This window comes from Alexandromys fortis, unplaced genomic scaffold (assembly GCF_014885135.2).
Source record: "Alexandromys fortis isolate MF-2015 unplaced genomic scaffold, M_Fortis_MF-2015_v1.1 scaffold_1, whole genome shotgun sequence".
NCBI lineage: Eukaryota > Metazoa > Chordata > Mammalia > Rodentia > Cricetidae > Alexandromys > Alexandromys fortis.
This window is the reverse complement of record NW_026067927.1, coordinates 11,393,036-11,406,874: the sequence shown is the minus strand read 5'-3', so window position 1 is coordinate 11,406,874 and position 13,839 is coordinate 11,393,036. Positions and strand designations below refer to the sequence as shown.

Here is a 13,839-nt window from a genome sequence, read left to right as displayed (position 1 = left end):
GCATACTGTACCTCTGGCATAGAATTAGCTTGTCTCCAGGTACCCAGTGGGGGAACTCACACACTTATACCTTATTGCGTGTCACACAGTTGCAGTCAAGTCCAGCCTGGACCGGGCACTGTGCCTGGTACTGGGAGGAGACACAGTTGATCTTTACTACATTTACTTATTTAGTGTGTGGAGCGGGGGTGGGGTGGGGGTTGGGGGCGTGCATGTGGAGATTAGGAGCCAGCTTGAGAAGACTAGGTTCTTTGCCCTCCCCATGTGGGTCCCCGGGATTAAACTTGGGTCATTAAGCTTGGTGGCAAGTCTTTTTTACCCATCGAGCCATCTCACTATCCACCAAAACTTAGCTGTTTTAAAGATATTTTTATGTGTATGTGTAACTGTGCGTGTGTGTGTGGGGGGGGTATGTACATGTAAATGCAGGTGTCTGTGGAGGCCGGAAGAGGGTGTCAGACACACTGTGAGCCACAGGAGCGCTCTTAACCTCCTTACTATCTCTCCAGTCTTAAGTATAGTTTTCACAGGGAAGTCCCCCAAAATACCGGCAGAAGAGCCTACTTTCTCTGAAGCTGACTCTGAGGCTGCGGACGGAGGACGCAGCTCCGCAACTCCTTGGTCAAACTCCATCGGCTCCACACTTTTTCCCTCTTTTGCTCCATTGGTCCTCTCCTAGCCAGAACAGCTGGTGACCACAGGAGTCCAGGCTGGATGCCCAGCAGGTGAGGGCGTGGTGGGGGCGTGACCAAGGCCCATAGGCCACGCCTCAGCCTGCGACGCCCCTCCTCTCCTGGACGACCCCCGCCCCCAGCCCTCAGCGCCCCGCCCCTCCCCGCGCCGGCTGCAGTCTCCGCCCCCTCCGGGCCGGCGCGCGGCTCCCGCCTCCTTCCCTCGGCGCCCGCTCCCGTCTCCCTCCCTTTCCGCTGCCGAGGCGGCGGGAGCCGAGCCCCAGCGGACCGAGCCGCGGCCGCAGCGGGCGGCGGGTGCAGAGGCGGCGGCGGGGTGGTCAGGCGACGGCGATGCAGCGGCCGCGCTGAGCCTGCCCGCTCCTGGTGCTGGGGGAACCGGCCGCGCGGGGCGGCAGCATGCGGGGCGGCGAGGAGCTGGACGGCTTCGAGGGCGAGGCCTCGAGCACCTCCATGATCTCGGGCGCCAGCAGCCCATACCAGCCCACCACCGAACCGGTGAGCCAGCGCCGCGGGCTGGCCGGCTTGCGCTGCGACCCCGACTACCTGCGCGGTGCGCTCGGCCGCCTCAAGGTCGCCCAAGTGGTAGGTGTCGGGCGGGGCTCCAGGTACGGGCGGGCGGGTCGGCGGCCTAGCCCGCGCCTTCCTTCCCCGCACCCGGCCGCGGGGGGCAGGCCCGGTGGGCCCAAGCCAAGTTCGGGCTGCGCGGCCCCCGCCCCGCGCACCTCACGCTCCAAGGTCCTCGGGCTGCGGTTCCTGCTCCTCTGGGGACCGCGCCCTCGGCAGGAGCCTGTCCTCTGCAGCTCCGAAGCCTCAGGGATTCCTGGAGTCTGCACACCTGCACCGGGGCCTACCTGTGTTCGTGTCCTCCCTGCTTCATCCGCGAGCTTGGAGCGCAGAGCCGGTTGCGAGGGCCGTGCCTTCCCCTGGCTACTACTGTGCTTAGCAACTTGTGGCAGGTTTTCCGGTTCGTGTAACCCCAGACGGTTCTCTGCTAACAGAGAGGCCCGGGGTTGTGGCATGGTTTCCTCCCTGGCGCCTAGCAGGGTGCCCAGCAGATGGTGGACGCTCAATAAATATTTGTTGAATGGAGGCATGTAGCCCAGATGCAGTGGGGGAGTCCAGATCTACCCATAAAGCCTCCAGTCTTTACTGCGGACGTTTGATCCCTCCTTAGCATCCCGTAGTCTTCGACTAAGCACTGGCTGGGACTGCCCAATTGGTACCCAGACCAGAGTTAAGTCACACTGGCAGGGCGGCCAGTATGGGAGGTGACAGGAGGAACTTTCAGTTGTACTTAAGCATTCTAGAGCACATTTCTCAGAGTCCTCTTATTTTTATTTTATTTTAGCCTCCAGAGTGTTTGGTTCAGGAGCTTGTGGGTTTTGTTTCTGTTTTGTGGTTTTGTAGCAGGTCCGTCTGGGTTTTGGTTTATCTTTGTTGTGGACAGGGCACGGTCCGGGTTAGAAAAACCTCCCTACCCCTCCTACTCACTGTCACTTTTAGCCTTCCACTGAGGCCTCGAAACTTTATAGACTTCTCAGCCAGAGAAGCCATTTGCACGGAACTGTACATGCGTGCATTTTCTTTCAGTATCCTGTTGTGCTTAGCTGAGTGCCTGTGTTCGCCTTTTTGGGGGGGGGGATATCATCCGTGGACACCCTTTAAATAAAGGTCCCAGTGTTTGTAGGTTGTAGAATCATGGAGGGTTTTCTCTCTTCTGTGTGGAAGGCTCGGTCTTCTGATCCATAGTTTTGAAGGGCTTTAGTGAGAAATAAGTGGAGCAAGTTATCTATCTTTAAATTTTAAACCAATTTTAATCCAGTAATCTGGAATGTTCTCGAGGATTTATTGCTTTTGTGTTAGGTTTTGTTGTTAGCAAAGGGAATATAGGTGTGGGGGTGTATGGAATCCTGTTCTAAAAGAGGCACCTAACTAAGTTAGCCAATGGTTGCCCGCGGTACAGATAATCAGAAGCAAGAAAAAAAAGGGCAGGGCTGCACTTGGAGCCAGGTGGACTGCAAGGCCTAGTCAAGGACCATGTTGGTTTACTCACTAGGCCTTTGAAAGTAAATAGAGCTTGCCCTGTGAACTCTTAACTTGTCCCTCAGAACGGAGATGGAGTGGTTTGCACTAAACGTTGGTTATCAGTTCATTGCCGGACTTTGCCGTCTCTGTGAGCAGGAGCTGGAGCTGGTGGCTGTTACCTCTTTGGAAGGTGTGGCTGTGTGGTAGAATTACTTCTGTTGTGGAAGGACATTAGGGCCCAGCCTTTGAAATCTCTTAACTGCTCTGTCTGCAGGAAAGGCCGCTTGAATGATGTGGCAGTTTGGTGGTCTTATGTCCTTGGCTTCTCAGCCTTGCTAAATGTTAGGGCTTTCAGGGTGCTCCACCTTCCCTCAAAATAAAACAAACAAACAAACAAACAAAAACCCAAACAAAACAAAATAAAAAAAAACTCCAAGGAATTAGACTTTAAATTTAAACTGGAAAAACAAACAAGAAAGTACTTATTCTTTACTTCAGTAAAATTTGGCTTTTAAAAGTCTTAGTATGTGCCAGGCATGGTGGCACATACTTTTAATCCTGGCAAAGGCCGACAGATCTCTGTGAGTTCAAGTTCAAGGCCAGCGTGGTCTACAAAGTGAGTTCCAGGACAGCTAGGGGCTACACAGAGAAACCCATTTTGAAAAAGAAAAAGAAAAAGAAAGAAAGAAAGAAAGAAAGAAGGAAAGAAAGAAAAGTCTTTATAAACATTGTGATGTGAGGCCTAAGGAAACCTGTCGATCTCTGCTTTTCCAGCATGGGGTCTGGCATTTCTGCTACCCTAGGCCTCTGCAGAATCAGCCGATTCAGACCTTCTGAAACTTAATTTTTAACAAGATTCCCCAGATGATCTTGCATATATTATTTTAGTATTAGAAACATCACACAGGAGGAGACTTGGGTTTAGTTGCTAGCACTCACGTCTGGTGACTCTTGTCTAGAGCTTCTTGTACCTCTAGCTCTAGGGGATCCCATGCCATTTCCTGGCCTCATTGCCACACAGGTGGCAGTATACTCAGGCTGGCACTCATACACACAAATACACATTTTAAAATCTGTTTTAAAAAACGTTGGAAGCCATTAGATGGGTGGTGGCAGTTGTGTCTGTCCTAACCAGAAGACTGCTTCCCTTAAAAGAGTGAGAGAATACACTTTACCTCGGATCTTTGATCTTGAAATCTCTAAGCCCCGCCCCACCCCTTTCCTCGGTAATAGACTATGGGAGAAAATGACTAGCTGAGCATTTGAGGAATTGTAAGAATTAAGGAGTTAAAGTAACCCAAGGTGCTTTCTTAGGTGACTCAGAGGCAAATCTGAGTATTTGCATTTCAGGGTTGGGCAGCCTTGTCAGTGTGTGACCTCAAGCCAGTGCACACAGTCAGTGATTGTTTTATTGTACTCTGGAGATGTGTGGGATGTGATGGTAAAATGGACAAAACCAGACCTCGATTTTCAATAAAGCCCAGTGGGAACATAAACTATATGTAGCATTAAACAGCTACATTTACACAGCTTCACCTGTGATTAACACTGGCTGTCGCTACTGTGCAGAGCTTATCAGTCCCAGATCCCGTGGTTATGCTAGGTCTGGGCCAGTTGAAGTTTAATTGAGACAGACTTGGGTGTCTTCTCTTTTGGAGAGCTGGTCTAAAGACCAGTCAGTAAAGTACTCACTTGTGCGTTTAATCCTTAGTGACCATCGAAAAAGCTGAATATGGTGGCTTGTGCTTGTAACCCTAGCATTGGGGAGGTGGAGACAGGCAAATCTCTGGAACTTGCTCCAGCTCTCGATGAACATCCGTGTGGTCAGAGGATGACTCTGAGCTGGTTCTCTACCTTCGTGTGGGCTCCAGGGATGGAGTGAAGATCATCGGGTGACATCTCACGACCCCCGAATTTACCCTTTCTGATGAATGTTGTCAACAAACTTGAAAGAAAGGGGAGCTTCATCCTGGAAAAGACGGACTTTGAAAACACTGTAGCTAACTTCACACTTAACGGGAAGAAACAAATACTTTTCCCAAGACGGCAGCCAGGCAGTGGTGCCTTGCTTCATTCATATTCAACAGGACTCAGAAGCTCTGACTGCTACAGAGATGGATGGGTGGATGAATAATTATCTGGCAATATGTAGAAAAGCTAGAATTAGTGAGTAAATTAGCAGGGTTATCAGATGAAGATCAACTTGTAAAAATAGCCATATTTCTGTATTCTAGCAATAAATGATTGGAAATTGAAACTTTTAAAAAGCCTGGTGTGGTGACTCACACCTGTAAGTAATCCCAGCATGTGGAGGCTGAGGTGGAAATATCTCCATGAATTTGATGCTAGTCTGTGCTGAAGCTGTCTCACCAAAAGAGAAAAGAAAAATAGCAAAACAGTTGCTAACAGCCGGGCGATGGAGGTGCACATCTTTAATCCCAGCACTCGGGAGGCAGAGGCAGGTAGATCTCCGTGAAACCTATCTTGAAAATAATGACATCTTGAAATTTGCAGGCAAATGGATGGATCTAGAAAACATCCTATTGAGTGAGGTAACCCAGACCCAGAAAGACAAATATCATATGTACTCTCTCATAAGTAACTTATAGACATGAAGCAAAGAAAACTGGTCTAGAATTCACAAACCCAGAAAACCTGGACAACAATGAGGCCCCTAAGATCTAATCTACATGGGAAGTAGAAAAAGACAAGAGCTCCTGAGCAAATTGGAAACATGAGGACCATGGGAGAGGGTAGAAGGAAGGGGAGCAGAGAAAAATGTATAGCTCAATAAAATCAGTTAAAAAAAAAAAAAAAAGAAACCTATCTCAAAAAAAAAAAAATCAAAAAACAACAAACCAGTTGCTAACTCTGAAAAGAAGGAAATACTTAGCTGGGAAGCTGACCGTGTGGCTCTCTATCCACTCTTAAACTACAAATCTCTGGATAGAGAAATTGTAGGGGACTGAACAAATGGACGGACATACTGCATCATGGACAGGAGAGCTGTTGTCTTCATGCTTACCAAAAAGCCAGCAAGGGTTTCTCTGTGTAGCTCTGGCTGTCCTGGAACTCACTCTGGAGACGAGGCTGGCCTCAAAATGAGAGATCCACCTGCCTCTGCCTCCTGTATTCTGAGGTTAAAGGTGGGTGCCACCACCTCCCAACTCAGCAGGATTATCTTGTATGGGGAAAAGCTGAATCTAAAATTGTAGAAAGTCAAGGTGGCTCCAGGGTGGTGATGGGCAGAGGTGTGTGTGTCTTGGGTGGGGTGGGAGGGAGTTTCCTTAGGGAATGGACTTTGTGTCTCTTATCATGCCTGAGAATCTAAAAAGTTGCTTTTCACGTCTGGCCACTGTAGATCTGCAAAGCCTTGGGCTCTGTCACTCCTGTTCCAAACCACTGGAGCCTGTTAGCACTTGCTGTGGTCTGAACGCTGTACCCAGCCCTAGTTCATATACTGGAATCCTATACCTAATGAGATTGTTAAGAAGCAGAGCCAGCCTTAGCAGGGTGAGTTGGTACTTACTTAATCTTAGCACTGGGGAGGTTGAGGCAAAGGAATTTGAGGATCGCCTGGGCTTAAAAAAAAAAAAAAAAAGGTTTGGGAAGCCTTGAGAGCTTAGTCCTCAGGAGTAGTGTCAGTCTGCTGTAAGAAAGGTCAAAGGTTGCCTCCTCCATTATAGTGGGTGCATATAGGGTGCCATCCGTAAGAAATAGGCTCTCACCGGAAACACAATCCGCCAAAACCTTGATCTTGGGCTTTACTGCTTCCTGAGCAGTTAGCAATACATTTTTTATTCTTTATATCTTAGCCAGAATGGAGTACTTGGTTATAGTAGTGTGATTAGACCAAGACAACAATTGATCTGTCTCTGAGTTAGAGAAGTGAGTGGCTGAGACCTTGAGTGGCAGGGAATTTTTTTCACTATATATCTCCCTGTACCTTTTGAATTTTATACTACATGCAAGTATTTTCTCTTAAAAACTACTGCTGTGTGTGTATGTGTATGTATAATATATACTTATACATATATATGTATGTGTGTATATATATATATATAAAATCTCCTTATGTATATGGAGATTGCTCAGTCAGCAAAGAGCTTGACTTTGAGGTTTCCCAGAAAGTACTTTAAAAAGGAAAACAAGGGCTGGAGAGATGGCTCAGTGGTTAAGAGCATTGCCTGCTCTTCCAAAGGTCCTGAGTTCAATTCCCAGCAACCACATGGTGGCTCACAACCATCTGTAATGGGGTCTGGTGCCCTCTTCTGGCCTGCAGGCATACACATAGACAGAATATTGTACACATAATAAATAAATAAATATAAAAAATAAATAAATAAAAAGGAAAACAAAAACCTGGGTGTGGTACTGTGCATTGGTAGTCCCATCCTTGGGGATCCCTGACTAGCCAGCCTAATATGCAGGGTTCAGGACAATGAAAAATCCTGTCTCAGATGTCTTCTGCACACAAATGCACACAAAGACACACAGCTGTCTGCATACACCTCCATATAAATATTTAAAAATATTTTTAAAATAACCGGTACCAGCTCTACCTTAGTAAACATTAATTTTAAAGCTAATGTATCAGCTATAATCTGCAGTTTTCCCTTTACTGTCCATTATAATTTGGAGGCCTTTGGGGAGAATGACTTAGATAATAAATACTGAACACTTGAACAAACTTGAAGCTTACATTTTTTTCAATACATTTTCCTGCAAGGCATAGTGTAGCACACCTTTAATCCTAGCATTCAGGAGGCAGAAGCAGGCAGATCTCTGAGTTTGAGGCCAGCCTGGTCTACATATCATGTTCTAGGCTGGCCAGGGCTACAGCAACAAAATACATTTTTCCATAAAAAACAAGCATTCTATATTTGTAGCTGATACTACTTAAATTAATGGAGAACTTCTATTTGAAAGGAATCATCTTTAATAAATTTAGTTAATTACACTATAACTTTGTTTTAGTGATTTGTTCTGCTTTGGTGCCAGGGCTAAAGGTATTCACCACCATGCCCAGAAAATGTTATTTTTAAGGAAGTTGAAAAAACTATCATCCTAGTATGACAGACTCAAATAGGCAGATTCTTGGAAATATGATCTTGTGTGTGCACTTGAATGTGTGCGTGTGTGTGCGCGCGTGTGCGTGTGTATGCACGTAGATATCAGGGTCTGATCACTGACTATCTTGTGTATTGAGGCAGGGTCTCTCACTGAACCTCGACTCAACAGTGTGGCTAGTCTAGTTAGAGAGTTTGTTCTGGGGTTTCCTCTCCTCTTAGTGTGGGGATTACAGGTGGATTGCCCCGCCCACCCCGCATTTACATCGTAGATAGGTAGGCAAGCGTCCTATCTGTAGCCACACCACTGCTCTAGCTGGCATTTGCATGTTAAGGAGCCAAACTCTAGTCCTCTTGCTTGTGTGGCCAGTGTTCTACCCACTGAACCATCTTCCCCATTCTGGAATTTCTGTACAAAGCCCATAGTTCTGGGTTCTAGGCTTTTTGTTGTTTGCTTGTTAGTAAGACCACATCAGTAAATGTCCCCACGAGTAGCCTGGATGCTGCTTCTGAATTGTTACTGGTTTTTGTTGTTAAATGTCCAGGGGTGCACTCAGTACTTCGAATAACAATCCTTTTACATTGCTAAACATCACACACACACACACACACACACAAAACAGACTACAGACTCTAACACCTCCCATAACTTATGTCCCTGGTCTCCAGTGCAGAGACTGGCAGCTGTGAGCTCATTAAGTCCTTATTGAACCCTCGGGTTACCAGGCCCAGTCCTGACAGCCCTAGAGGAACTGTGTTCCTGACGAGAAATTGGGACATATTGACAATTCTCAGAGTCCCAGGAGGAGAAACAGGATAGAGTTTGTATGCATCTCCCTGAGTCCCAGGGGTTGTGGCTTTCATTCAGTGCCAGAGAGTGGAGATATGGAGTCTGGCGGGAAGTGTTTGGATCCTGTATGCAGAACACTGTGAATGGCTATTGCTTCTTTCCTGTAAGTTCTCTGCTCAAGGACTGGATCCGTTTCTATGAGAATGGGTAGTTACAAAGACAGGTTGCCACCTGCCCCCTCTGGCATGTTCTCCCGCCTACACAAGCCTGCTTACTCCCTCTTCTTCCTACCGGGACTGTAGCATGAGGCTCTCACCAAAGAAGAATTGAAGTCAGAAGTTGGGGGAGGGATGAGCACTAATTACATTTCAAGTCTAGCATAACATAAACCAAAGCATAATAAGGTACATTCTTTCCTTTGACTGGAGTTTTTCTAATACTGGTTATTTTGTGTTGATCAAGAGCCTTGCTTACCTTCTTGTTGTTGACTTGGAGATGCTGGGGGTGGAACTCTCAAGTGGGCTGGATGAGCACTGTACCACTGAGCTATATTCCTGTTCTAGCTAGCATGTTGGTTAGCATTCTCCTGCCTTAGTCTTGGCGCTTGGGTGTATTCCTCTGCCCTTATTCCCTTTGCGAAAATGCCCTCTTGGCTCCATTCTGTAGGTTATTGCTTGAGAACCCTTCTCTTACCTCCCGGTCCCTGGAGGACAGCCCCACTTGGTGTCCCCATCACTCTGCTTAAATCTTTGTCATTCCCAGGGGAATAAGCTTTTGTTTTAGGTTTTTCACTGTTTCCCTGGTGCCTGGCACATCACGAGGCACTGAATGAGCAGGTGAATATTGTGTGATGAAAGAGGAAAAATATGGATTGTTACTCAGCATAGTTTATAAGGTCAAGGTATTTAAAAATAAGGAACTTATAAGGGAAGGTTATTGTATATATATATATATTTTTTTTTTCTTCTTTTTTTTGAGACAGGGTTTCTCTGTGGCTTTGGAGCCTGTCCTGGAACTAGCTCTGTAGACCAGGCTGGCCTCAAACTAACAGAGATCCGCCTGCCTCTGCCTCCCGAGTGCTGGGATTAAAGGTGTGCGCCACCATCGCCCGGCCAGGATCTGCTTTGAGTGGAGACTGTTGGGGAGAAACTGTGGAAATAAAATGGCATTGTAAATGACTTTCTTTTAAAAACTTTTTATAGAGTGTCTCCTGCTCCTGGGAAACAGAAGCTTTTGCTTAGAAGACAGATTTTTGTAAAAGTTGGGGAAACCATAGGAAGCTTTGCCAAGCCGTTCGCTTAGAGAAGTGTAAAATGAAAACCAGGGATCCTGTAATTATTATTGGAGTTCTTTGCTTTCTGATAACTGTGTTTCGAGAGGGAGTTGCTTCTCTCTGCCAAGATGGGGTCCTCTGGTACCACTCAGAGTCGAGTGGATGCCTCAGCCAAGAGTTAGGCTAGAGTCATGGTGGCTCTCAGAAAACCTGATCAAAAGCAAAGAATAACAGTTCCAGGATTTGTCTCTGGAGGCTGGAGGTGTGGTGCGTCCTCAACACACAAACACGCACATACTCATGCCCTTCACAGATTTGAAAGATTGGCTGAGCCTGGGAATTACTGAGGTAGCAAACACCTAAGGTTGTCAGTCTCATCCAACTGTAGCAGTTCTGGGTGATTTCTTTGCTGCCACTGCAGTTTGATGATGAGCGCAATGGAAGCCTTCATTTTTGTGGTTTCCCATTGATTCCAGTGTAGCTATGAAAAACAGTGTAAGGCTCAAAGATTTCAATAGGAGAGAGAGGAAAGAGAGGAGAGAGAGAGACCAAGCCAAACCTGGGCCCAGGGCTCTTTTTGTGGAAACCCCTTCAGCTGTGCACGCCCAGGGGTTTGTGAGTGTGGATAACTTGAGATTTAGACCTGTCTGCATAACTTTAGAGTAGATCAAAATCAATAAATAGCTGTGCGTGCTGGCAGGGGCAGCTCAGTCAGTAAACATGCTTGTCACACAAACTCGATGGCCTGAGTTCAGTTTTAGGGTCCCTCTATGAAAGGAGAGACTCAAATTTTGAAAACTCTCCCATGACTTTCAGGATGAGAGCTGGGGCAGATGCAAGCATCCCTTACATAGACCACATACATACACATATAAACATACAGAGAGAGTAGCAATAAGCAGAATAACTTAAAAAGCATCATGACACATCTGCTCTGGTGGGTATTAGGAGTCAAACCCAGGGCCTCAGGCATGCAGGCAAATGCTTTGTGGTTGAGGTTTGTCTCCCAAGCTCCCCCGAGATTGCTGCTGAGGACAAGGGACAATAGAGACTCCATTAGCCTCCCTGCCCTTGGGGTCCAAAGAATCAGGCACCACCATCACAGGCTCTCCATGCTCCTGAATTGAGATCTTTCTTTCTTTCTTTCTTTCTTTCTTTCTTTCTTTCTTTCTTTCTTTCTTTCTTTCTTTCCTTCCTTCCTTCCTTCCTTCCTTCCTTCCTTCCTTCCTTTCTTTCTTTCCTTCCTTCCTTCTTTTCTTTTCTTTTTTTCAAGTTTCTCTGTGTAACAGCCCTGGCTATCCTGGAACTTACTCTATTGACCATGCTGACCTTGAACTCACAGAGATCCGCCTGCATCTGCCTCTTGAGTGCTAGGATTAAAGATTGTTAATATTAAAGGATTTTTTAAAAAATGATGCTTATTACAGAATATAAACAATTTATGGTGAGGAAATCAATAAACTTACAAATTGTTCAAGGTAAAATTCAAAGATCATTCTCTCTCATTCCTTCTTCCCGAATTACAAATGGTCAGCTCTTTATTAATAATGAGAGCAATCTTCACAGTGTACAGAGGGTTATTCCACAGCAGCGGATAACCACTCTGGCTTTTTGTCCGCCAGACAGAAATCATTTTCATTTAAGCAAATTAGTTCCATACAATTTAGGCAGTTGTAAAGTAGCTCAGAGAGATGCAGGTTCCATAGCATCAGATAATTGAGTTTAGAAACTCCATTCTGACAAGATCTAGCTTTCTGCTGAAACTACTTAGTAACCTTTCTGCTCCATTTCAGAGTTGTTCAGTGTATCCTGAGACAACAACTCTGAAGGGGTTGAGGGCTACAATTTTACCAGTATTCACTAGGCGCTCCTGATTCCCTCTGTCCCCGCCCCTTTCCTCCAGCCTGAAACATTGTCCCTCCATAGCTTGAGGGCTGACAAGCCTCCTTCCTGGTCTCAAGCCCCCTATTCTAGATTTCCTGTTTATCCCTGGTCCCTTTAATTCACAAACGTTAAATGCTTACTGCCTGTACCTAGGACCATGCCTTAGGGCCTTACCTGCCCTTGCTGGGCCAGAGTGACTTGTGTGAGAGCTGAAGAGTCCAGGTGAGAGGGTTACCTGCCACCAAAGGCTAAACATAAGATACCGAGCCTGGCACTTAACTGTGGGCAATACTTGGTAAATATTAGCCATTATAGTGAACACCATGGGTTCTGCCTCATCTGACCCGGTTCTGACCCAGCTTCTTTTCCTTTCAAGTACCCTCCATATAGACCTACCTCAGCCGGGCTGGAAGGCCCTCGTTCCCCTTCAGTAGCCTCAGTAACACACTGCTGCTGCATGGCCCAAGCCCCCCTGTCAGGCTTGCAAGTGAATGAATTGGGTTGAGGCAGGGACCTGTGTCCTCATTTCTGGCAGCCGTCCTGGCCCAGCGCTCCCTTACTGGTTTTTCTTTGCTTGACTGGTGACCTATGTCTTGTGATGTCCTGTGATAAGCACTGGCTTAAACTGTGTATTTCTCTTTCTCGCTGGTCTTGGCTTTCTGAATGTGTTTGGATAGTACGGTGCACCTGTGGTCTGTTGATAAGTTATACACATCCACATGGCAAAGGTACCTTTTTTTTTTTTTCTGTTTGTTGTCCATAATGAAGAACTCCTGACTGCTAGGCAAGTGTTACCAGCTCATCCAAGTTTGGGAAAGTCCCAAGTCCAGGAGGAGCAGGCTAGATCTGGTTCATGTTGACCCTGAGAGTAGCGCTAGCTACATTGAAGGTGACCCTACAGTTGGAGTCGCATCTCAGTCACAGGAGCAGCTTGCCTGTGCCCTTCCTGTGTGTTTACAGGTGAGGAGCCTGGCTTTTGGAAGAACACATTCTTTCCTCTGGCCAGATGTGAGAAAGTTGGATGAATTTCGGTAGGGGCCTTGCATGTACGGGGCCTGCGCCAGCCCACCCTGTGCCGGGTCCCCAGCCTCCTCCTTAGCCTTCGTCGCCGCCCTGTGGCTGTGGGGAAGACTGAGGCTAGGAAGAAGCTCAGGCACTTTTAGCCTAGTAGCCTAGGAAGCATCGCATAGAGTCCAATCTACCTGGGCTGCTGTTTAAAGGGCTTGGTGCTGACAGCCCAGACTGACTGCCTGAGTCATTGTCCTAGAACAGGCAGCTGGGAGGCCCCAGGGTTTGGACTGTAGGAACTCCTTGCTCTTGGTAGAATTTTGCCTTTTAGTTTTTTTACTTCTGTGCTAGTAAAACAAAAGCTTACTAGTAAGGCAGCAAACATCTGTATTCTTCATAGAACATGGCGGTGGAATTGAAGCCCAGGACTGTGCGTGAGTCCTGAAGTATGGTGTGGTGGGCTGGCCAGGAGGTTTCGGCAGCACAGTCCTGCACGTGTCCCATGTGTTGCCCTCACCACCTTCACTACACGTCTGGGAAAGCCGCAGCTGCTGCTCTGTACTTGGAGGCCCAAGGGCTGCCAAGCTAGGAGGCCCCCCCCAAAACAAACAAACAAACAAAAAAAACTGATTGCAAAGAAGTCTCAGGAGAGTCCACAGGACCATGGGTTTGTCAAAACATCTGTGTTCCATTTGGGGTTCTATAGGAAGCTGTCAGGATGTTTGTTTGTTTGTTTGTTTTAAAAAACAAAGAAGAAAGAAAAGAAAGAAAGAAAAGCTAGGTGTTTACAGTTACTTTCTTAGTAGAGTATCCAGATGTGGCAAATACAAAATTTAGCCAGACTGGTTCAGCCATCTCATTCTCAACATCCTGCTCTCAGTGACTATTGCTTACATCAGGCAGGTTGTGCCCTGCGTGGATGCCTGAGGATGAAGGGAGGCAGAGGTTTGCGTGCTCTGATTGCCCTGTCGCAGGCCTGTGCCAGCAGCATTTGCTGGCAGGGAAGGTGGCCTGTTGTCCAGAGAGGATGTTTTTGTTTGTTTATTTCTTCTGAGACAGAGTTTCCCTGTATAGCTCAGGCTAGCCCCCAGTTCTCAA

The 13,839-nt window shown here is 47.0% G+C and overlaps 1 protein-coding gene across 1 annotated transcript in view; it reads left to right on the top strand.

Annotated features, from left to right (window-relative positions):
* Positions 1-861: 861 nt before the first annotated feature.
* Cmtm4 (CKLF like MARVEL transmembrane domain containing 4) overlaps positions 862-13,839 on the top strand; it is a 43,515-nt gene continuing 30,537 nt past the window's right edge. Inside the window, exon 1 of the mRNA XM_050143783.1 lies at positions 862-1,274. Within this exon, the coding sequence (XP_049999740.1) occupies positions 1,089-1,274 (186 nt within the window). The 5' untranslated portion in view covers positions 862-1,088. The remainder of the gene's footprint in view (positions 1,275-13,839) is intronic.